Source organism: Amyelois transitella, chromosome 2 (genome assembly GCF_032362555.1).
Source record: "Amyelois transitella isolate CPQ chromosome 2, ilAmyTran1.1, whole genome shotgun sequence".
NCBI lineage: Eukaryota > Metazoa > Arthropoda > Insecta > Lepidoptera > Pyralidae > Amyelois > Amyelois transitella.
In genome coordinates this window covers 2,481,205-2,507,341 of record NC_083505.1, presented here as the reverse complement: position 1 = coordinate 2,507,341, position 26,137 = coordinate 2,481,205, and the positions used below count along the sequence as shown (strand labels likewise).

Sequence of the window (26,137 nt, the reverse complement as noted above, 5' to 3'; positions counted from 1 at the left end):
CAAATTGTCATTCAAAAGTACTTATTTTACAACTCTCGTAAAGCTTAAAATACAGTTACCGCAATCCTAATCATACATGTAGGTAAGTTAAATGAACAAAGCTCATAAAAAGTTGGTTTCATTATAAAACAGGCGGTTTATGTGTCAACGACACCGCAGCTAAGCTTTTTTGTACCTGTGTAGTACCTACACGAAAAGGTAATATTTTACATTTGCCGTATGTAAAATATAACCTTTCTGGGTAGGTAGCGCCTAAGGGATGAAAATAATTCGTTACCTTATTCCACTTTTATTATGCTGGCAAAATATGATACAAAAGAGTCACATACATACATAAAATCACGCCTTTTTGCCGGAGGGGTAGGCAGAGACTACATCCTTCCACTTGTCGCAATCTCTGCATACTTCCTTCGCTTCATCTACATTCAAAACTCTCTTCATGCAAGCTCAGCGGTTTCGGGCACTCTTGACCTGACCCAGGACGTCCTTAATTTGTTCAAGATGCGTTTGTCTAGGTCTTCCCACTCCGACCTTTCCCTCCACACTCAAAAACAGAAATATAAAAGTGAATGCTTTAACTAGTGTTGCTGATCAATTTAAATCATCAATCACTAACGCTATCTAGCTAGTGATGGGTTGCAACTATCGATAGTATTCATCGAAGTTACTGTCGATAGTATCGATACTACCGATTCTATTTAAGTCTTTTATGCTACTGTGCTGTGTGGTTCTCGGCATTTTAATAGAATAGGACAACTCTATCACTTACCCGGAAATACAAATCGTCAAAGATAGCGTTGCCGAATCCTCATAAAAGGTTCAGTTTGATATAGTAGTATACATACATAAATATAGTCACGTGTATATCCTTTGTGGGGTAGACAGAACCAACAGTTTTAAGAAACTGAATGGCCACGTTCTGCAGTATCCCTTAGTCGCCTTTAATGACATCCATGGGAACGAAATGGAGTGGTCCTATTCTTTTTTTATTGGTGCCGGGAACCACACGGCACAATCGTTTAAAACTAATAATAAAACCCCCCCAACTGAAAATAGAAGTAGGAAGTCAGCGAATCGACCGTCCCATTAGATGTGGCGATTAGTAACGTTCAGTTAAACTATTGTTAGTTTAACTAACGAGGTTGAAATTACTGTGAAATGTTTGTCATTATACCGTTTGACATTACTTTGACAGCTGACAGGCGAGACTTGGATTGTGGCTCTAAAACTAAGATGGAAGTGTTGAAGCCTGAAGTAATTTTATATATAGAAAGAGTAAAATGCATAGTTCTATTTTACACATTCGAGAACCACATAAAACTTCTTTATTTTCCACTAATGATGAGGAGGTCATGATGTGAATCCTGAATTGTTTGAGGTTTGTACACGAACAGACGGACCAACGGAGTTGGGTCAACATTTACCCATATTACGATGTTCCAAGGTCAAGGGCTCATACCGGAATCCTCTTCAGAATGGTGAGAAAGGGGCTAAAAGCCAGGAGGAAGAAGAACTGTGGGCAAAACTAGTGCCTGTTATCCAACTAACATTATGAATGCGAAAGTTTGTGAGTATGACAGGATGTCAGTATGGACGTTTGTTACTCTTTCACGCAAAAACTTCTGAACCGATTACGATGAAATTTGGTATGTAGGTAGCTGAAAACCCAGAATAACATATAGGCCACCTTTTATCCCGGAGTCCCCGCGGGAATGATTCCACGCGGACGAAGTCGCGGGCGGCCTCATATTATATTAGTGAAGATCCACTTCAACGACTGTTCAGTGGACATTTGTTCGAAGATTTGTTCTATTTTCGCACACCTTTGTTCTTATGCGATTAACATTAACAGCTGAACGTAGCCTTTCAGCGTTTTGATGACTGTTGGCTCTCTCTACCCCGCAAGGGATATAGACGTGATTATATGTTATATTTTTTATTCTTGTTGATAAGATGACTTTGATAAAGAAGTAGGTAAGTGGGCGTTTTCTTAAACTTCTGTTACTGAGTGTCTGATTGACTGACTGGTAGAAATGTACAGGCTTAACCAATGGGTTCAAAAATCTGAATTTTAGCATGTGTTAACTTATGTATGGTATAGAGATATAACAAGAGAGGATTTGCCGAAATTTCCACGGGAACGGAATTTTTTCCGGATTATTTTGATTTACCGGGACATATCGTTTTACGCGGATTGAGCCGTGGGGTTACGCTAGTTTGTTAATATAATAAAACACAGAGTTGTGTTGAAGCAACTTATTCATTCATTGAAATTACTATACGCATATCTGGCATCCCATCTTGACCCTCGTAAGCTTAACGTGCAAGTAGATAAACGAAATTGATACTGAATTCTGTGCTGAATAATTTGTATATATGACGTGATATGTATTTTTATATAGCCTACAATGTAGCGTAACGCCTAAAAATGATTAAAACAGAATTGAATTGAATTGTGTTTTTCAATAGCTTGATCATTAAAAATGACCTAAGGGACGCATAACTATTAACACTCATACATACATATGATCACGTCTATACGGTGACAAACCTAGCTACCTAGCGGGGTAGACAAAGCCACCAGTCTTGAAAAGACTGATAGGCTACGCTCAGCTGTTTGGCTTAGTGATGGAATTGAGATTCAAATAGTGACAGGTTGCTAGCCCATCGCTCAAAAGCCTTTTACGACATCCATGGGAAAGAGAAGGAGTGGTTCTATTCTTTTCTTTAATGGTGCTGGAAACCACACGGTACTTAATTATTCACACTCAATGCATTTAAGTTAAAGGCAGGAAGGGTAGGTATTGTTTGATAAAAGAACTGAACTCAAAAACATTTAAATGGTCCGATCTAAATGAATACTGTTCTGAAATGACCCAATAATTGAAAATAAGGTTAATCCCAAAACCTAACAGCATTATCACCGTCAAATTCTCGTAAAAGTGAACGAGTACAAAAAGTATTCGGTCTTAGGAATCAGAATAGCCGGCCGGCTCATTAAATTCCATCCGAAGGGTCCACTAGATCCATTCCACGATACGCCGCCATAATTTCGATAAATGTCTATGGCATTCATAGAATTAGGAATAAAATAAGACTGTAGAAGCGAACTTGATGAAGAAAATGATGAATGTGGATGAAGCAAAGTGGTGAGGTTGATGAAGGGAATAATGAAAGTGTTGTCTCTGCTTGTTGTCCTGATTTCGGGGAAGAGGTGTGACTTTATGTATACTCGTAGGTATATATAAGTGGTTATTGCACATTCACCAGGGTAAATTTAACATTGTTATGACACATTTTTTATTGTGTTTATAAATCTGAGATTTATTTAAAGTTAGTTAAATTGCGCAGTAAACTGTATTTAATTAAACTTTCCCCAAGTTTTATTTCTTTAATTTCTCAAATTTTGTCCATTTTTATAGCCTCTTCAGATACTATCATAAAATTATCCCCTGTACGGTGTAAGGGCACTGAAAAAGTATGTAAATGGATAGATTGTAATGTAAAGTGGACTGTATGTATTGGACTGGTAAAATAAAATTCCTTGAGTTAACGGACAAGACTCGTGTCGCTTTATTGCGGTGACCAACAGGAAGGAAGATCGGATGTACAATGTTGCCATATCGAACAAACAAATTAAAAAAAATAAAATATTTTAATGTTGGTGTTCCAACATATTGCCGGGGCAAAAGAAGGTTATATTATGTGAAACATTTTACAAACTTAATATACCGTGAGTACACTATAATAGGTACATAAGTAGAATGACATAATATATAATATTAAATATAAAGATATGTAGTTGCCATGCATTGTACATAAAGTGAAGTTAGAACTGCACTACAAGTTACAATTACAGATTGTTAATAGCAGTACAACACTTAACAGACATGAAAACATATGTAAGGCGTTTTAAAATTTACATTAAATGTTTAAAAACTATGCATGCCCTTTTTTTAATTTAAAATGTAACATTCTTACTTGTGTTTTATAGAAACACTAAATTTGTGCTTGTTCTATTAGAAAGAACTAGATAACAAAAAGTAACTTAATACTATTTATACGAAAATGTATGTAAGGCTGTTGCTGCGCCTATCCCTACGATAGTAAACACATATCTCGGGGTCGGTACACAACACCAATAGGCGCAGCTACTGCCGTTCTTCCGTATCTAGCGGTAGGACACATATTTTCACTACTGCTCTTCTATGTATATGGCCGTTTGAAGTTTTAACTTCAACTACACGGACCTTTCCATCATCGCCTGGATAGGTATTAATTACTCTGGCTAAGGGCCAGTACATTGGCGACAAATTTTCGTCCTTAAGTATAACAAGTGAACCTATCTTTACATTTGGTTGAGAGATCTGCCACTTAGGTCGACATTGTAATAAATTCAAATAGTGCTTACTCCACCTTTTCCAGAATTCTAATTTCATATCATTACATATTTTCCAAAATTGAGATTTAGTAATAACAGTAACATTTGCATCTGGGTATGTATTTAAAGCAGTACCTATCAAAAAATGTCCTGGAGTAATGCAGGAATAATCAGTTACATCATTAGATAGTGGCATTAAAGGTCTACTATTTAATATGGCCTCAATTTGACATAAAACTGTGTACAATTCTTCATAAGTTAAAATTGCCTTTTGTAACACTCTCTTTAACAAATTTTTACAACTTTTTACACCACTTTCGGCCAAACCGGCGAACGTCGGGGAATAACAAGGTAAATGGTGAAATTTTATCCCTTTTTGAGCTGTAAATTGAGAAACTAATTTTTGATGTTCTATGGAGTTATGTAATTTGTACAAAGCATCTAACTGCCTCTCCGCACACCTGAAGGTTGAAGCGTTGTCGCTGTATATGTCAGTAGGCAACCCTCTTCTGGCAATAAACCTGTTTAAACATGCAATGAAAGTCTCCGTCTTTAAACCTGAAGCAAGCTCTAAATGCATTGCTTTGGTTACAAAGCATACAAACACACAAACATAACCCTTTGTGATTATTGGCTTTCTAACTCTTGCTATTTTCAATGATATTGCTCCAGTGTAATCTAAACCGACTTTTTGAAAGGCGCGACATGCTTTCACCCTATCAGGAGGCAAAGAACCCATCAATTGCTTAGAAGCTTCCGCTTTTAATCTAAAACAAATGGTACACTTGAATAAAACTTTTTTAACTTCTCTTAAACCATGTACTATCCAAAATCTTTGTCTTAATGATGACAGAGTCAGCTTAGGGCCTGCGTGAAGGTTTCTCAAATGTTCACTATGAATTATTAAATTAGTGACGCGCGAGTCTCGCGGCAAAATGATTGGATGCTTCTGCGAATATGGCATATCAGCATTGTGCAACCGGCCTCCAACACGCAGCAAACCACTGTCATCAATAAAAGGAAAAAGAGATTTTAAATTGCCTTTGACAATTGCCTTACCACATATTAAAGCATGAATATCATCCTTAAGGAACTTTTGTTGTTCATACATCACAATAATTGACAAAGAGTTATTAAGTTCCTGACTAGTTACATAGTTGAGCTTATTTCTATTACCCTTGGACTTTGCATTTTGACAAAAACGTAGGACGTAAGCTAACACTCTTTGCATTTTATTGATATCTGAAAATTTGTCCAGAAAATCTAGACATAATGTTTTTGAAATAATATTGGTGGAAAAACAAACCATAGCGCTCAAGCATGTGGAAGAGTCCTTGACCTCAGGCAATTCTTGTGGCATTGTAAAATTTAAATTGGGTTTATACTCACTTGAATGTAAAAATGTTGGTCCCCTCCACCAGAGGGGGTGGTCAGCTAACTCGTGAGGTGGCACTCCTCTACTGAGACAATCCGCTGGATTCTCCTGCGAGCTAACATGCGACCAAGTGTGCGCATGTGTGAGTTGTATTATAGCCTTAACACGATTGGCTACATACGCTTTTAACGTGTTTATGTTAGTTTTAAGCCAAGCTAAAACGATTTGTGAATCTGAATAAAGAAACACATCATGGATTTTTATTTTTGTTGATAGTGTGTCATGGATTCTGCTAGCTAACTTAGCGAGCAGTAAAGCAGCGTTAAGCTCCAGTCTTGGAACAGATAAGCTTTGTGAAGCAGGATTTATGCGCGATTTTGAGCATAACAAGGAAACCTTAACATTGGCTGCCTCGTCAACACATCTTAAGTATACACAACAGCCATAGGCAGTAGTGCTGGAAGCATCGGCAAACCCAATAATTTGTGCAAAGCTGCTATTGTGCAACCTTATGTAACGCTCTATAATTAGTGGTTTCATTGAAATTAAGCTAGTGTAAAACTCATGCCATGCTTGAAGCAACTCCTTATCAGGTAACGAATCCCAGTCTATTTGAGCTTTCCACAGTTGTTGCATGATGACTTTAGCACCTACCACTATGGGCCCAGCAAATCCTAATGGATCAAAAAACTGGCTTATAAAACTAAGAATCTCTCGCTTACACTGAGGCATATTACCAATAGGTTTTGGACTTGACACTATAAATGCATCTGACTGAGTATTGTAACACATGCCCAAAGTTTTTAATAAATGATTATTTGTTTGTAAATCTACCTCATCAAAATGTTGTCTATCTTGTGGGATGTCTTGTAATAATTGTTCTGAATTAGACACCCACTTATGTAACTGAAAACTACCTAGACTCAATAGTTTACATAGCTGCTCTCGGGCTTCTATCAAGTTATCCGAGGAACAGTCTGAGAAAAGAATATCATCAACATATGTACAGTTATTTAATATAAATGCAGCCAATGGGAAGTCATCCTTGTATAGCTCAGCTAACCATTTCAAACACCTAGTTGCTAAGTAAGATGAACTTTTCAACCCATAGGTGACAGTGTTTAGTTGAATGCACTGAACACTATCATTGGGATTATATCTCCATAGAATATTTTGTAAAGACCTGTATTTTGGATGTAATAATATATTGCGAAACATGTTTTTTATGTCTGTTATGAAGAAATAATTATCTACTCTGAATAGTAACAAAACATCAACAAGTTCCTTTTGTACTACAGGCCCATTAAGCAATAAATCGTTTAAAGAAGTCTTATTGCTGGTTTTCATAGAACCATCCATAACAACACGACATTTTGTTGTTTTCTTTTGTAAGTTAAGAACTGGGTGGTGTGGCAGGAAGTACACTGGATCAGTTGTTAAATTGTATTGACTGATGTCAATGACTGTACCATGCCCTTGATTTATGTATTCATTAATGAAGTCTGAATACAATTTATAAAGACTAGGGTCTTTTGTAAGTCTAGCTTCTAAGTTATAAAATCTTTGTAAAGCTAAATGTAATGAGTCTCCTAAAGACTGATTAATAAAATCTAAAGGCTGTTTTAATGGCAGGACAACTTGCATTTTGTTATTTTGTGTGTCCAGTTGAATATTTTCTAAAAATATATTTTCACACAATTCATGTTCAGAATGTGTTTCTGTAAATGTTTCAGGAACCTTTTCACATTGCCAAAATTCAGTAAGAGTATGATTTAAGCTAGAAGTACATGTTTCACAAAATAAGGAGGTTACTGCTTGGTTGTGTTTCAAATAAATATTATCTGAGTTAATGCTACCTGCGACTACATGACCAAACTTTGTATTAAGTAACGGAGGTGAAGCTGTGATGTCCCCATGCCCCGCACAGTTGTACCGGCTAACTCGAGGCTCAGGCGGCAGCAACACCTTAAACACAATGTCAGCACCCAATAATATATTTATGTTACTGGATTGATTAAATGTCTTGTCAGCCAATACTATATTGGGAGGCAAAACTAATTTATTAATGTTGAAAGTCTTCTGCGGCAATTTTGAAGTGATTTTTTCAAGTAAGTAGCACACAACAGAAATGCTATAGTTCTGTGTCAGTGAGTGTAATTCTAAATTTACTCTTTGCTTTAAATTGTTAAAAGTTTGGCCTATGCCTGTAACAGGAGTACTGGCAGTCTGAATCTGTAATTTTAATAACTCTGCTAGCTCTTTGGTCACAAAGGATACCTGTGAACCTGTATCAAGGAGAGCCTTGACATAAACCTCAGTTCCGTTGCTCGCTAAAAGTTTTACCTGTGCTGTAGGCAACACAACTTGTTCAGTAGCAGATCCAGCCACCAATGTGACTGGTGATGGGGCCTCTTCCACATGGAGAAGAGAGTTATGATCATTTTTACAGACCTGACATTTAAACTTATACCTGCATGGCTTATTGTGGTTATTCAAACATATTTGGCATAGATTATTAGCTGTAACAAACTTAATTCGCTCACTTATTGACATTAATTTAAATTGAGAACAAGAAAAAAGTTTGTGGTTAGACTTACAAAGTATGCAGCTCTTCTCAGCGCTGGCAGGCTGTACCTTCTTCACAGTGGCTACGTGGACAGCCTTCGGAGCCAACAGTACCTTATCTCGTTCCACATTCTCGAGTGCTAATGCTCGCTTCTCTAAAAATTCAATAAGGCTTGTTACACTAGGTTTTTCTTGTCTACCAAGTTCGAATTCCCTGTTGCAAATCATATCCAATTTTCTTGTTAAAATGCAAAGAGTGATAGGATCCCACTGATCAACAGAGTGGCCCAAGTTCCTTAATGCAGCTAACTGTTGCTTAACAATAGACAAAAAACTTCTAATATTAACAGCTGTGGATTTAGTCATAGGGCTTATATCTAACAATACATTTAAATGGTCATTTGTAATCTTATACCTATTGTTGTATCTATCATTTAATATTTTACGAGCTTCCTCATAGCTTTCAGAACATAAAGGTAGATTTTTAATAAGCTCATGAGGTTCATCCTTTAAATAAGATTGTAAATAGAATAACTTTTCAATACTTTCTAAGTTACTATTTTTATGGATAAGAGCATCAAACAGCCCAATGAAGGCTTGGTAATCCCTGTATTTACCAATGAAAGTTGGAATTACTACGTTTGGTAACTTAATTTTACTTTGTTTTGAACTTTGACACATCACTACTGGGTCCTGATCATGTATTGAAGTTTGACACGACACTACTGGCTTCTTATCATGTTTTACAGAGAGTCTTCCAATTTTAGTGAGCGCTTCCAAATACGTACTTTCAACGTCGTCCTCGGGGTCATCAGGATCCATCGCTAAAATGTCGAGGCGTAAGTCCTCCCACTTAGAAAATGAAGATCGCAGACGTTCTTCTCTGACGCACAAAGCGTGTTTGTCTAACTCAGAGGCGCTTGGATCACGCAGGGCGTTATGCAATTTGGTGATAACACCTTTAACGGCAGCGCGTTTGCGTCGAAGAGCGGCCAAATCATAGGACTCAGCAATTGCGAATTCCGATTCGCCCTTATCTTTAGACATTTTGTTAAGACGGCGTAAACACTTATTTGTACGTAATTTGCACTGATGTAACGCACTGATTATGTTTATTTTACAATATTACTCGCAACACGATAATTAACGAAACTCAGCTTTGCTGTGATGTAACAATTAAAATGGCGGGCGAAAGTTGTCGTCGTAGTCTCGACGACAGCGCATCGGACCAATGATGCGCGTAGACGCCGCTGCAACAGCGCCAAATAGCTTCTCGCGTCGAAAATCGGCAACTTTACCGCGCCAATGCATCAATCAATGGGCGCGAATCGTGTAGGTAGGCGCGAACATGTATCGTTGAAATTGAATTGAAAATAAAATTGACACGCACCATGAAATGAAATGAATGTAAATTGGCAATGGATGATGCCACTATAATAATGAATGCAACATGTAGGTACTCCCGTCTATCCGGTGCACTGTGATGGCGTCTTCCCGCGTAGCGTCTTCTAACCAAAAGGAACAATGCGGAATTATGTACTGCACATCACTCACACTAAACTTTTGGAAATTTACTGGCCTTGAAGGACCATGAAAAAAGTATGTAAATGGATAGATTGTAATGTAAAGTGGACTGTATGTATTGGACTGGTAAAATAAAATTCCTTGAGTTAACGGACAAGACTCGTGTCGCTTTATTGCGGTGACCAACAGGAAGGAAGATCGGATGTACAATGTTGCCATATCGAACAAACAAATTAAAAAAAATAAAATATTTTAATGTTGGTGTTCCAACAGGCACAGAAAACAGAATTGCATTTTTTTATTTATAGAGACGAGACACAGAGTTCCTTCAATTTCAAGTACAACATGCCATTTCTATTGTCTTATTTAATTCCGATTTCTATGATGGCATTCCAACGAAAAGCGTTTCACTTCGCCCTTTTTTAGACAGGGCCGGGACTGTTTTTACGGACTGGGATGTTCTTATACGGTCGTAAATGGCTATCTGTCCAATGTGATATTTGGATATTTCTCGGCAAAAAATTATGGTCCTCTTGCGTTGGACGTAGGTAAAAGCGTAAGTATATCTGCATGATCAAAGCTAAACTAATTTTAAGAAGAGAATTGATAGGACCACTCCATCTCTTTCCCATGGATGTCGTAAAAGCCGACTAAGGGGTAGGCTTATAAACTTGGAATTCTTCTTTTAGGCGATGGGCTAGCAACCTGTCACTATTTGAATCTCAATCCTATCTTAAAGCCAAATAGCTGAACGTGGCCTATCAGTCTTTACAAGACTGTAGGCTCTGTCTACCCCGCAAGGGATATAGACGTGATTGTATGTATGTATGTATGTTTACCACAATTTGGTACAGAAACAGATAAATTCTGTAGAAGTATATAGTAGGTAAAAAGGTCTTTATGGCTGAACATTTCCACGGGAGCGAATACCCACACGAAAGCCTAATCAGAAATAAGGACAATTGTAGGTAGCTGAAATAAATAAATTCATTCATAATTGTTTTATGCTCTTAGATGGATATATTATAAGTATTTGAGAACCCAAAGGGTTTTTTTTTATATATTAAGTAAAAATACTGTTCTGGATAAAACCATCCCTAAGTCCAAAAAGGTTCTATGTCCAGAAAGGTTTATTGTATTTAAAAAAACGCGTACATTATTTCAGCATCCCTTTCGCCTCCGTATACCTAATGCTTAGCATATAGCAGCACTCATTTTGTGATAAAATTTTTAAATTCAGAAGGGAACTTTTGTTCCAGAACTTTTACAATGGCAAGGAAAAAAAATTCAGAGCTTGAACTATACAAGATGAAACTTTTTAAGAGTTAAAGTGTTCTGAATATTCTTGTTTTGTTGCATTTCTTTGCTGTAAAGCTTTAGGGATATAACTAATAGTAAGGAATGGAATTAATGTATTTTTTGTAAAATACCCCGGGTTCTGGACGAGAGGTGAGGTCGCTAAGAGAATGATGATGATAGAGTGATTGAGTTTGTTAGTTTCAGTATATGTGACAAAACTGACAAATATATGTATATAATAACATAAACATAACATATAGTCACGTCTGTCCCCTTGCGGGTAGACAGAGCTAACAATCTTCAAAAGACTGAAAGGCCACGTTCAGCTGTTTGGCTTTATAATAAAATTAACATTAAAATAGTGACAGGTTGCTAGTCCGTCGCCTAAAAGAAGAATCCCAAGTATATAAGCCTATTCCTTAGTCGCCTTTTACGACATCCATGGGAAAGAGATGGAGTGGTTCTCTTTTCTTTTGGTGCCGGTACATATTATATGTAAATCTAAACAATTTACTCATTAAAATTAATTATCTGTTAAAGTTGTTGTTAAAGTGATAATAAATGCTACGCCGGACCAAAAAAAGGAAAATAATAAATAATTTTAAAAAATAAATCAACGCGATAATATTATTTGTTTCTACTGTGTTCAAATAGCCGAAATCTCCCTTGCGCAAACAAAATTTAATTATAAACTCTCAAAAACTTGCGCAGGCTCTTAAACTTCAAAAATTTTGGGCATCGCGATTATGTAGGTCGGGGGAGAGTTTTATTTAGGGCGCCAAGAAAAATAAAAACAATTGAAAATCTTATAACGTTACTAAACTTGATGTACAACTTTACGCAGTAAGAGATTTTCTGCTCATCTCGATAAAATGGCAATATTGGTCAAATTTGCCTTTTTTTTCGTAGATGTTATATAATTTCGTCATTAAGCTAGCCAGCTGAACGTGGCCTTTGAGTCTTGTAACTTTTGGTTTTGTCTACCTCGCAAGGTATAAAGACGTTATTTCGTCCTTCTGTTCCTCTCCCAAACATCGTCTTTTCATTAAACCAATATCCGATTGTACTCAGTTAAAAAACTTGAAAGTTTACAAATAAAAACTAATAATTGATATTGTTGAAGTGAAGAATTCTTTTCAACTGTTCGAGAATTCAGAGCGAAAAAACTCGTACTCTCGCAAACTTGCAGACTATTGGAATTCCGATTTTCGGAATTCAACTGGATGTTTTTTTTAATGGATATTATTACTGGCCACCTGTGAATCTGTGGAACAGAACAATGTACTTTTTAAATATAGTTTCGAACTCAGCCAGGATTTTAGTATATTTTCTAGAATTCATGCTCGAAAGATAAACGTACAATAGGGAAGATGCAAATATGATATTTATGAAAATTTTACGTATAAAATGTTAAAAAAATATAAAAGAAGAACTTCTTCAACGTTTTTATTTTAAATTATGTTGATTTTTAGCAATTATTACGAATTAAAATTACGTTAAACGAAACGCATTTCAAAACACCAATCAGCGTTCAGTGACGTCACTCGTGCTGTGTCAACTTTTAGAAGTTAACTTTGCGATTAATAGGCAGTAGTGCTTTATTTACGTATTATTTACGTTTTTAATAAAAATGGAAGTTAGATTTAATAAAACAGACTCCAAAAATTTACCAAAAAAAAATTTTTTGTCGTGAGTGCAGAGTTTTCAAGTGTAGAAATGAAAGGCACTAAATTAGTACGGTATGCATGAATGTTTTTAAACGTTGTTTGCATTTTATTCAGCAATTTCTAAACATAGCAGTTATAATTTAGCTCAACGAGAGAATCTTACGGCGATAACGCAATCGGTTATGTGCAAATTAAAAGAGATGGAGATGGATTAATTATGTACAGTGAAAAGTCGAGTTACTCCAGAGCACAAAGTACGAAAAGAAGGTTATCGTGTTACAGCTGTAATAAATGAAGCACAAAGCTTAGTTCTGTCCTGCCAATGCGAAGATTGTGCAGCTTCTGCAGGTCAAGTATTACGACATTAATGAATAATTAAACTGTTCATAAAGAAGATTATTTTAAATGCTATGAGGTATTTATTATCATGACTAAAACTTTATCATATACAAGTGGGTGCAAGCATGCTGCTGCACTATTGCTATGGTGCACAGAAGGTCTGAGCAGCCTCTAATTACGTCCGTCACATGCTATTGGAAGAAGTCGAAATTATCTACATGTGCTTCTGGAAAATCTGTCATAAAAGCCAAAGAAATGGGTCAAGTTTCAGTCAATCACAGTTTCTCTCAAGTAAGCAGCTTTTTTATTTAAAGAGATTGAAAAGAAGTTAAATGTGTGTTACAATAATAACTGCATATTTTTAGGTGGATATTTTATAAGAATTTGTAGATGCTGTCAATAAAAAAGATTGTCAGGGAAGTATTCTTCGCTACTTTCAATAAGACAAGCATTCATAAGGTGTGTTCAAGCTTGATTGGAAAGTTGGACTCTCCAGAATCATTTCTTGAAGCATTATCAAAGCAAATGACCACTGATAATATAAATATGGTATTTTCCACCACCAAACATCAAAGTGATTCACCAATGTTGTTTGAGTTGAGGTAAGTAGTAAGACTTCTAGCTTAGTTTTGTTTATTGTATTTATCACTAAAATACCATGAATAAAAAAAATATTCTGACAAAATAAACTCATTATCATACTCACATAACATAAACTTGATTGGCGTATTAGCTGTATATAAGTTTATTTTTCTATTTTACAGGTACGGCAGAATTACTGGCTCAACTCTTTATGAAGCCGCTCACTGTAGAACTATAAATGGTTCCCTTCTGAACGCAATTATGGGAGAACATTCAAAATTTACTTCCATTGCGATGAGTAGAGGAAAAATACTAGAAAAAAAAGTTCTCAAAGTAGTAAGCAAGAAAGAAAAGGTAAGTTCGGTGGTTTTTGTTTGTTTGAATATTATGAATAAAAGAAATTTGTAATGTTTGGTTCAAGGCTTTTGTAGTACATAATTCATATTTTTGTTTCTGCAATTCAGATTGAAATTGAAGAAGCTGGACTACTTCTTAATGCCGAGTATCCTATTTTTGGAGCAACACCTGACGGGCTTACTGAAAATTATACAATAGAAGTCAAATATCCTTCAACCGAAGCTGCCATACTTTCCTATGTGAAATACAATAAAATAACACCAAAATGTTGTGTGCCATATGATAACAGCATTGTATCTGTAATGAATATTGCAAAGAAATTCTGGATAGATGCTGTATTTCCGAAATTAAAAGATATATATAAGCACATTGTTTTGTTTTTCAAATATTTCATAAATTTATTAAATAAAACTATGCTTCGAAAATATTGTTTTTTATTCAATTTTAATTAAAGGTGATTAACAAGTGCACAACAAATGATTATACTATAGTCTATTTGGGGTATGAGAAAATGATCTACACAGGCATTTAGAAACTTTGTTAAAGTAGATGGACACATAGGCACAAAACATGAATCAACACGACTTTTTATCCGAATTTTTTCGGTATTATGTCTTGTGATCACTTGATGTGGATGGATATTCCATTTTAAATTATTACAAAAAACTTAGTGGAAAGTCGAGAAAATTTGCAATTTATGATAATCAACCAGTGTTTCCACTATAAAAATTTTCTTTCCCCATACCTCAATTCCGATTTCCCCTTTTCAGAACTTTTTTCCCCTCAAAAATTATTTTGCTGTAGTTTTGGCACTTTTGTTGTAACTAAAAGTTTAATTTTTAAATATATTTTTTATAAATATATACGGGACAAATTACACTGATTGAGTTAGCCTCGAAGTAAGTTCGAGACTGTGTTACGAGATACTAACTCAACGATACTTTGTATATTTTATAATAAATACTTATATAGATAAACATCCAAGACCCAAACCAATCAGAAAAAGTTCTTTTCTCATCATGCCCTGACCGGGATTCGAACCCGGGACCTCTGGTGTCACAGACAGGCGTACTACCGCTGCGCCAAAGAGGCCGTCGATATAATTTTATATATAATAAAAATTAATATATGATTACCTAAAATTTCCCCATTTTCTTCCCCTCTGGACCCTGATTACCCCTTAAAAGGGGAATTTCCCCTCATTGTGGAAACACTGTAATCAACGAAGGCAAGCACGACCAGTGTCAGACACGTGTGACGTCATTGGAAGTGTAGGTCCGTTTTGGCGCGAAAATTTAAACGATCAGTTTAAAGCCGCATTTTTTACGATAAATTAGATTGTTTTAATTTTTTTAATATGTTAAGACTTATTTTACATGGAATTCTTTAAAATGAAATCAAAACTAAAATTATTGCATGTTCCCTATTAGTGAATACCTCATTTTATAAACAAGTGATCTTGAAAACCAAAATACCTATCAAGTTTTTCACATGAATTTAATATTTCAAATTATGTATTAATAAAAAAAATCGCCGATTTGGTAGAAAAAATATATTTGTGTTTTCTTAATAGTTAGGTACTACGACAACTTATTATTTTCCCAAATTTTATTGTTATATTTCCGTCTGTATGTATCAACTAAGCTATTAATGTTAACACTCTAAAGGGAAATTTTACCTGAAATGGCACATCTGCCGCCATTCCGGCCTCTGTGGCGCAGCGGTAGTACGCTTGTCTGTGATACCGGCGGTCCCGGGTTCGAATCCCGGCCGGCCATGATGAGAAAAGAACCTTTTCTGATTGACCTGGGTCTTGGATGTTTATCTATATAAGTATTCATTATATAATATAGTATCGTTGAGTTAGTATCTCGTAACACAAGTCTCGAACTCACTTCAAGGCTAACTCAATCTGAGTAATTTGTCCCGTATTTATTTACGAGTATTTATTTATTGCATGGCACGCGCGTCGCCGTTTTTATCGCGAGAAAAACTATTGCTGTCCCTTTTCACGTCATAATAACGGGCTGGGATCAAAATGATACAAGTGGCTTTGGAATTTGGGAATCGATACTCGTCTATCCAGCCGAGTGAGCGTTTTAATTGATTAGACTTACACAAAGCATTATTGAGCTTGTTAGCGGTTAGCGTAGTTACTGTAATACTCGTAGTTCGCACGACACGTAACTTCTGCCTTCTCGATTACTTGACTCGAGTAGTGTATCGAGTGTGTTAAACTTTGCATCTAAGATTTCACGAATAGTATATAATTTATTTTTATAATTAATCAGAAATTAATAATTATAACTACAAACTTAAACTACTTATATAAAAAAAATGATTACAAACTAAAATTAAATATATAATGTGTACAGAACCTGTATACCATCAATTACCTGCAAAGAGTGTGCTCATATACGAGTATATATGTTTATTTCACGAATAACTTTCAATTCAATCCTCTATACTTTGTATTAATATGAAATTTTGTATCTTATTTATTTGTAGGTTAAGTTTTAAAAACAACTTCATATATCTGGTGTTTTGCATGTTGTAAGTCCATCTTTATCTATCTATATCACTACATAGTATAAAACAAATTCGCTATTTTAGTCTGTTTGTCTGTATGCTTAAATCTTTAAAATTATGCAACGGATTTTAATGCGGTTTTTTGTAACAGGTAGAGTGATTCAAGAGGAAGGTTTTTATGTATAATAACATTTATAATTTTGCACCCGTGCGAAGCCGGGGCGGGTCGCTAGTATATATAAAAGATGAAAGTGAATGACTGACTGTCTTATCAACGCACAGCCAAAACGGCTGGGTCTGGAGTTAGTGATTTGGCGTGTAGGTTTTTTATGTATACCAGGCGTGCACAAAGAGGGGATTTCTTAAAATTCCTAGTTAGAATTCTAGTGCCGTGTGGTTCCCGGCACCAATACAAAAAAGAATAGGACCACTCCATCTCTTTCCCATGGATGTAGTAAAAGGCGACTAAGAGATAGGCTTACAAACTTCGGATTCTTTTTTAGGCGATGGGCTAGCAACCTGTCACTAGTTGAATCTCAATTCTATCGTTAAGCCAAATAGCTGAACGTGGCCATTCAGTATTTTCAAGACTGTTGGCTCTGTCTACGTCTATATAGACGTGACCATATGTATATGTAGAATTCTAGTAAAGAAAAAGGTTTGATAAAATTGGTCTAACTTGACATAAAATGAGCATTTCAATCAAGAAAAAAGGCCTTAAACAGTGGGTTTAATATAAGTTGTTCGGCAAAGTTGCGAGAGTGGACAGAAGCGGCGTCTTTAGCAGTAAGAAAATAGTTGTTCAATCTTTTCCCCGTTTACTTTTTGTCTTTTTTTTTCGTGGGTTACGGCAGAAATGAATTCTTTTATCGATGTTTCGAATACGTACAGTTTAGTTTATTTTAAAATGGAATAACAAACATTTAGAAATCACTACTACTACTTTAGTCAATATAAAGTTCTCTGTCAGACCCAATGGTTGACTGGTAGATAATGCTTTTTGCTTTAAGTCCGCCAATTGTGCTATACGATTGTATTTTGTGCAATGAATTTTAAATAAATATATTAAAATCTTGCGTATAGCTGAAACTACTGTGCGTAGATAGCTCATATACGGTGGGTTCCTTAGGATATACCGGGAGCACCAAGAAATGACCCTTTGTTCCCACGGGAATGGGAAATATGTAGATTTTTCGTTTTATACGAGCTGTAGGCATAATATAGTCACAAAAAATGTTAGCTTCGTTATTTTTCCTTCACTTTAAAATCATATACGAGTATGCCTCAGCGTATGTTGGTTAGTTTGTAATATATTTACAGACAAATATTTACACAGTTACCAGAAATAGTACATAGTTATAAATGAAATAAATCACTTGCATTAGCGGACTTATCCCACGTATGTATGTATGTGTGACATACGGCTTTCTCTTCCACGGTTAAGAATCCTTTCGTACGCTACTCGCGGTTGACAGGATTTTCACACATACTATCACCCATTTCGAGACACTTTTACGTAAAACATGTGCCGTGTAGTTCCCGGCACCAATAAAAAAAAGAATAGGACCACTCCATCTCGTTCCCATGGATGTCGTAAAAGGCGACTAAGGGATAGGCTTATAAACTTGGGATTCTTCTTTTAGGCGATGGGCTAGCAACCCGTCACTATTTGAATCTCAATTCTATCATTAAGCCAAACAGCTGAACGTGGCCTATCATTCTTTTCAAGACTGTTGGGTCTGTCTACCCCGTAAGGGATAAAGACGTGATCATATGTATGTATGTTTACATATAAACCACATAAAACATAGTCTTCACGTCAATGTAATTCACGCTTCGACGTACTAGGCGACCATAAACCCATCGTAGGTAATTGTGACCATTCATCAATTTTTATTACGGACTTGCGTGTCCCGATACTGATCTCAAGTCTTCCGAGGCCGACACTTAAGTAAACATGACTTGGCTCGGAATTGAGTAATAACAGTGGGAAATTACATGCCTTTCGAATGTAACGTTTCTATTTATGCATGTTACGCTTTCAGGCTTGATATAAACATGACTCCAGAATTTTTTTATTTTTTTTTGGACAAATAACACAGATTGAGTTAGCCCCGAAGTAAGTTCGAAACTTGTGGTACGAGATACTAAGTCAACGATACTATATTTTATATCTATAATAAATACTTAGATAGATAAACATCCAAGACCCACACCAATTAGAGAAAGTTCGTTTCTCATCATGCCCTTACCGGAATTCGAACCCGGGACCTTCGGTGTCATATTCGGATGTAATTTTTTTATAATTACCTATTACGTTGATAATTACTAGAATTTGCTTAATTTGTTTATGTATCGCAAAACTAAGGGATAGGCTTGTAAACTTGGGATTCTTTTGATTTCTTTTGGATTTCTTTATAGCTGAGCGTGGCCTATCAGTCTTTTCAAGACTGTTGGGTCTGTCTACCCCACAAGGGATATAGACGAGACCATATGTATGTATGTATGTAAAAATATCCGAGATTTGCACCAGGATGCAGATATTGTTGATCAGATTAACACGTAGGCTAAAATTTACAAATTAAACAAAGATGGGAGAAGATAATACATACATACATACATACTTAAAATCACGCCTCTTTCCCGGAGGGGTAGGCAGAGACTACCTCTTTTCACTTGCCGCGATCTCTGCATATTTCCTTCGCTTCATCCACATTCATAACTCTCTTCATGCAGGCTCGGCGGTTTCGGGTACTTTTGACCTGACCCTTTACCAGGACGTCCTTAATTTGATCAAGATACGTTCGTCTAGGTCTACCCACTCCAACCTTTCCCTCCACACTCTCCTTGTATATCTGCTTAGTCAACCTGTTTTCATTCATCCTCTCCACATGACCGAACCATCTCAACATACCCTTTTCTATTCCTGTAACTACATCTTCCTTCACATCACAACAAGATAATCCTTATAAATAATAATAATCCTTGTAAAGGTTATCATAGATGTCCCAAAACAAATGTGCTGTAACTAAAATTGAAAACTTGCGGCATTAATGTCACCAAACTTGTGTAATTTACAGGTAATTAAGTCAGTTTCCTAACTTAACCAATTACAATATTTTAGTTGTACTAACACGCCAACTCGTACCAGCTAGGGCGATATGCTTTTTGTCATTATAATTTGAATTTATATCTAGAATATCTATCTCTATGTTTCTAAGATATGTTTCTTAAAGTTTGAGGTGAACCTTGAAAATGGGGAAATGAGTCATAATTTAAATTGGGGACATTGAAATTTCAATTCTTAGACATCCACAGACCTTTAATACAGTTGAAATATAAATAAATAAATATAAATATATGCGGGACAAATTACACAGATTGAGTTAGCCTCGAAGTAAGTTCGAGACTTGTGTTACGAGATACTAACACAACAATACTATATTTTACAATAAATACTTATATAGATAAACATCCAAGACCCTGGCCAATCAGAAAAAGTTCTTTTCTCATCATGCCCTGGCCGGGATTCGAACCCGGGACCGCCGGTGTCACAGACAAGCGTACTACCGCTGCGCCACCGAGGCCGTCGCCAAATATGTCAAATACGTACACTACTCAACACGTAAAAGCGAACTTAAAAAAAAAAAACAAATACAACCGTTCCATTAATATTAAAATCGGAATTTAAAATTCGCACCGCCACCCCGAGTCCTTATTGTTCCCGACGAGTCCTAACCTAACTCCCGTCCAGTGCTCAACAAGTACGAGGCGGTTCCGCACGTCATATCCGCGAGTTTATCGACCGCTTACACTGTCGCGTTACGTTTTTCTTGCCCCGTTGTGTACGGCGTCACGGTGAGTGCGTAAAATTACGTATTTCATTACTCATAGGTAGTGTGCACTTGAATATTTATAGGTAAACAGGTAGGAGGGAAGGTAAAACGTTCCGCGGGGAACCTTGTTTTGCATTTAAGATGTTTACGTTCGCTGCTAGAGGGGAACATATGTTTTTGTACACTTGCCGGCAAAAATCAGTATTTACGTATTGGTAAGCGAAATTTGTGAAAAATTTGGTTTCCTCAGCATATTTAAAATGGTCTGATGATCATGTGTTTGATTAATTTGAGTAAGTTAAGCCCTTTGTCCCTCGTGTCGAGATAAACCCTTAGGCTATTGAACCTTAAGGTTATATTTAGCATGTGTGTATAATTTATGAAGGTTCAACGATAAACATACATGTCACGAGTCGAATTAAGAGTAAATATAATGAATTAACCTCGTAAAATAATTAATGAGAGTATTGTTCATAATAAACTATTCAGCTCATGTTTTACTTTCTAGACATCTAAGATATTCTATTTCTGTTGGTGCCGTGTGGTTCCCGGCACGAATAGAAAAAATAATAGGACCACTCCATCTCTACAATGGATGTCGTAAAAGTCGACTAAGGGGTAGGCTTATAAACTTGGGATTCTTCTTTTAGGCGATGGGCTGGCAACCTGTCACTGTTTGAATCTCAATTATATCTTAAAACCAAAGTGCTGAACGTGACCTTTCAGTCTTTTCGAGACTGTTGGCTCCGTCCACCCCGCAAGGGATCAAGACGTGATTATATGTATGTATTATATCTATTACTGAAAAGTCTATTTTAAAGACCCGTTTTATCATATGACTTAATAATAAAATAGATTTCTAATCCAATAATATTTTTAAATACTGTCTTTCTATACGTGTTGTAATCTCTTGACGTGTCTAGCTAAGCATCATTAATCTAACTCGGCAGGGAAATTGAAGCATTGTCTTCTAATTGAAAACCGTTTTGGGCCGCTGGCATGTCGGCCAACGCTGGCATGACGGCATGTCAAGGGGATAAATGAGTATGTGTCCGCTGTTAGCTTTGTTCAATTTTAATTCCTTCTTTTGCATTTTGACGGCCTTTGTGGCGCAGCGGTAGTGCGCTTGTCCGTGTCACCGGAGGTCCCGGGTTCGAATCCCGGCCAGGGCATGATAAGAAACGAACTTTCTCTGATTGGCCTGGGTCTTGGATGTTTATCTATATACGTATTTATTACAAAATATAGTATCGTTGAGTTAGTATCTCGTAACACAAGTTTCGAACTTACTTCGAGGCTAACTCAATCTGAGTAATTTGTAAAAAAAAAAAAAATTTCAGCAGCCGTAACATGGCACGCGCGATACCTTTTTTATCGCGCGCTAAAACTGAGCTAAACTATCGCTGTTACGCTTTTTATTATTACGTAAACAGGATGCTATTCGGTTGATTGATATGAGTAGTGTAATTAGTTAGTGGCGTCTGCGCATTTGTGTGTTTGTCTGCGGACTCGCATATCTTAAACAAATAAACTCTCTCTCATCTTGGCGTCATGGCCTACAAGAGCAATCCCAAGTTTATAAGTCTATTCCTTAGTCGCCTTTTACGACATCTATGGGAAATATATCGAGTAGTTCTGTTTTAAAATGCCGGACAAGACAAGGCACTACTGATAAATAGTAATTTTGATTGCTTAGTGATAGAAGGTTAAAGGCTTGCTTATCACCTAAATGTAGAATAAATGTAAATGCATGTTACATCTTCGTCATCATTGTCACTTACCTCAGGTGAGATGGAAGACAAAAGCCTAATCCAATTGTGAATGAAAAGAAGAACACAAATTTTGTAAAACCCTTATAAAATCGCAACAAAATCGTCAAAAAAAATGAGAACGCTTGAGTAATCCTTTCGTATCGAGAATAAGCATGAATTATTCATTCAATCAGAGTGCAGCTGGATAGTATAGACCCCGCTATCAATCTCACTTACAGTACCCTTTACTTTATGTAAAGAGATCTCTTTCGTTTTCCATTTACGTGTACTTTTTCTATCGTGAAAGATGGATTGTTGGCCTCTGTGGCGCAGCGGCAGTGTGCTTGTCTGTGAAATCAGAGGTCCCGGTGTCGAATCCCGGCCAGAAATTATATGTTTGAAAAGAACAAAGTACGCAGGGATCGTGGCAAGTTCAAAGTTGATAAAAGTGTTTGTATTTTAGCTGACACGAACATTTGTATGCTGTACATGCCGGGTAAAACATAGCGAACTTATGCAAAACTTGGGACATTTATAGTACTACATACATACATACATGCATGCAGTACTATATATGTATGTGTATATCACGTCTACATCCTTAGTATGCAGTACTATATATGTGTACATCACGTCTACATCCCTTGCAGCGTAGACAAAGCCAAAAGTCTTGAAAAGACTGAAAGACCACGTTTAGCTGTATGGCTTTATAATAGAATTGGAAAGAAATAGTGACAGGTGGCTAGCCCAATACCTGAAAGAAGAATCCCAAGTTTATTAGCCTGTCCCTTAGTACGTACCATATGTACTATATCCTAGAAAATACCTATGTTTTTACAAATATTTTAGAGCATCTACCTACCCCTCCGGGAAAGCGGCGTGATTTTATGTCGGTATGTGTATACAATGATGCGACTAATTCGAGCCTCTCAAAGCCTTAAGAAAATCCTCACGGGAGCGAAGCCTCAAGCATTCAATAAATAAATTTATTTTGTATATTTATTGATGACAACGTTCTGCCAAAACTAGTGTAGGGTGTATTGGCAATTTGGCATGTATGCTCCTTGGAAAGTGTAGTTCAACATTGAGACATAATTTTGCGGAGATTCCCACGGGAACGGGAAATAAACAAGAATAATGCGGGCGGAACTGCAGGCAGAACTTAGTGCCAGTATATTTAAAAGCAATCTGTACATTGCAAATTCAATTTGACTTCGCTCGCCTGTATCAAATTTACCTCATTTAATTATTTTCTAAACGGCAACCACTTACCCTTTGTGATTACGTTGTAGTTGGCAGGTGATAGTATTAAAAGAAAGTACATTAAATGTCACAGGACAGGTGCAAAGTATCGCCGGTAGCCATTTTGACTTACACCTATTAAATGTTCTCTAGGGAAAGGTGCAATGTGTTTCGACTGGTTTGTGACAAAGTCCAATTCACTAAATTACTAAGTCTTGGTCTAATTAAGGACGTCCTGGTAAAGGGTCAGGTCAAAAGTACCCGAAACCGCCGAGCTTGCATGAAGAGAGTTATGAATGTGGATGAAGCGGAGGAAGTATGCAGAGATCGTGGCAAGTGGAAAGAGGTAGTCTCTGCCTACCCCTCCGGGAAAGAGGCGTGATTTTATGTATGTATGTACTAAGTCTTGGATCCTGATTGCATGAAGAGAGTTATGAATGTGGATGAAGTATGCAGAGATCGTGGCAAGTGGAAAGAGGTAGTCTCTGCCTACCCCTCCGGGAAAGAGGCGTGATTTTATGTATGTATGTACTAAGTCTTGGATCCTGATAGTAAGTCTTTACCCCATTGCGGAAGAACCCCAGTAAAATGTCATAGTTGAAAGAAGTTGTAAGATCAAGCAATCAAGCTAGACTTTGCCAATAATAAAAATACTTGTTTTGGGTTTGGGTTACATTGTGGACTAGAGCTCGTGAGTAACAAAACGGCCCCAGACCCCGACATATTATGGCGGAGGGTGCAACTGGGTGCCTAGGTACCTACGATGAGAGGCCCTGTGGAGTAGCGAACAAAAATATTTGTACTTCCTTGCATCACTCATGAAGGCCTTGTTCAGTTATATTCGGCTTCACGGTGGAATTAAGGTTCAGATAATGACAGGTTGCTGGCCCAGACCTGGTTTTTAGTCTTTTTGAAACCGTTGGCTCTGTCTACCCCGTATGAGATATAGACGTGATTATTTACATGTACATAATGTATGTTTTCTCTCCTCACATTTTTCTCATAATTACATACAGATAGTATGTAAGTATGATATAAATGTGAGAATACATTTAATCACGTCTATATCCCTTGCGGGGTAGACAGAGCCTGGATAAGACTGATAGGCCACGCTCAGGTGTTTGGTTTTTTTTCTCATTTTCCTCGATCTTCAAATTTCATGGAAAAGCGATATTATCTAAACTCTTTGAAATTGTACCATCAATAACAAAGGTCTCATAGTCACACGATTGTTGATATAACAATATTTTTGTTTCACCTCCCAATACGTCACGTCGATTTAGTAACACGCCATAAAACTCCGTTCGCTCGCGTTACATTTTGCCGGATCTCGCCGAAACACCGAGTTTACCTGGAGCGGAGGCCCACAAATCATTGTGATTCAAAACACATTTTTTTCGGGGATCGGTTTGTTTATTTATAGAGTCGGGACATTGCCTTCGGGAAAAATGATTCTGTTTTGGTGGAAGAAATTTGACTTTTTCTCAGAACTAACGCTTTATATAACAGGCAATAAAGATTAAGCTGCACACTTCAGATTCTCTTCGGAACCTATCGGGTATATCTGGATCTCAATTTTGTTAATACATACATATAAAGTCACGCCTATGAAAAGACTGAATGGCCACGTTCAGCTGCTCGGCTTAATGATGGAATTGAGATCCAAATAGTGACAGGTTGCTAGCCCATCGCCTAAAAAAAAAGGATCGCAATTTTATAAGCCTATCCCTTAGTCGCCTTTTACGACTTCCGTGGGAAATAGATGGAGTTGTCTTATTCTTTTTTGTTTTGTATTTGTGCCGGGAACCACACGGCACATTGTTAATACATCATCCGGATAAATGGTGTTCGAGTCTTATGACAATTGGTTCTGACCGCCACGTACGAGGAAAAGACGAGATTTGTGGTTATACTCGCTCTTGTCTTAGCGTAAATGAAAAAAGGGGCAGATTTCATGGATTGGCATCTTCTTGTGAAAATTTTATTTTGTCAACATATGACATGACCCGTATACAGTCACGTCTTTATCCCTTTCGGGGTAGACAGAGCCTTATTTAGCAGTATTAAATAGACTGAAAGGCCACGTTTAGCTTAATAATTAATTAAGATTTTTTTGTGCCGTGTGGTTCCCAGCACCAATACAAAAATAATAGGACCACTCCATCTCTTTACCATAGATGTCGTAAAAGGCGACTAAGGGATAGGCTTATAAAATTGGGATTCTTATTTTAGGCGACAGACTAGCAACCTGTCACTATTTGAATCTCAATTCTATAATTAAGCCAAATAGCTGAACGTGGCCATTCAGTCTTTTCAAGACTGTTGGCTCTGTCTACCCCGCAAGGGATATAGACGTGACCATATGTATGATTTTTTTAAATTCAATATTGGATTAATCATTTCTTCTTTCAACTCATGTTTCATGACTATCCAAGAGATGTCCATTTAATAGATGATAGATTCAAATACAGACAACGCAACATCTCCCTTCTTCCCTGATCTAAGGGGCATTCGAAGTTAATGTCCCTTTTAAGAGAAAACTTGGCAAATTAAGATGAGTAGCAAGGGGTTATCATCGTATCGTGCGGCACAAATTCGTTTGGAAGTAATGAGTAATTGTGTTAAAGGAGTTGGCGTCTACAGAAAGGCTATTAATTTCAAAAGAAATAGGTAATGAATTTATTTTATTG

At 36.7% G+C, this 26,137-nt stretch overlaps 2 protein-coding genes across 5 annotated transcripts in view; one reads left to right on the top strand and one right to left on the bottom strand.

The window, feature by feature from the left end:
• The window catches only part of LOC106142970 (pseudouridylate synthase RPUSD2), a 332,895-nt gene that overhangs the window by 69,625 nt on the left and 237,133 nt on the right, over positions 1-26,137 (top strand). The window lies entirely within an intron of this gene.
• Positions 3,550-9,877, bottom strand: LOC132901748 (uncharacterized). Of its 4 annotated transcripts, XM_060944677.1 has the most exons (4): positions 9,110-9,831; positions 8,354-8,476; positions 5,771-7,721; positions 3,550-5,385 (listed from the first exon to the last, which is right to left on the bottom strand). In XM_060944677.1, exon 4 carries the CDS (start codon positions 5,343-5,345, stop codon positions 4,152-4,154), a length of 1,194 nt encoding a protein of 397 aa, XP_060800660.1. In that variant the 5' UTR covers positions 5,346-5,385; positions 5,771-7,721; positions 8,354-8,476; positions 9,110-9,831; the 3' UTR covers positions 3,550-4,151. The 4 variants fall into 4 exon arrangements, with proteins under 4 accessions (XP_060800660.1, XP_060800666.1, XP_060800655.1 ...); XM_060944683.1 differs by having other exon boundaries at positions 3,550-7,721; positions 9,110-9,877; XM_060944672.1 differs by having other exon boundaries at positions 3,550-7,721.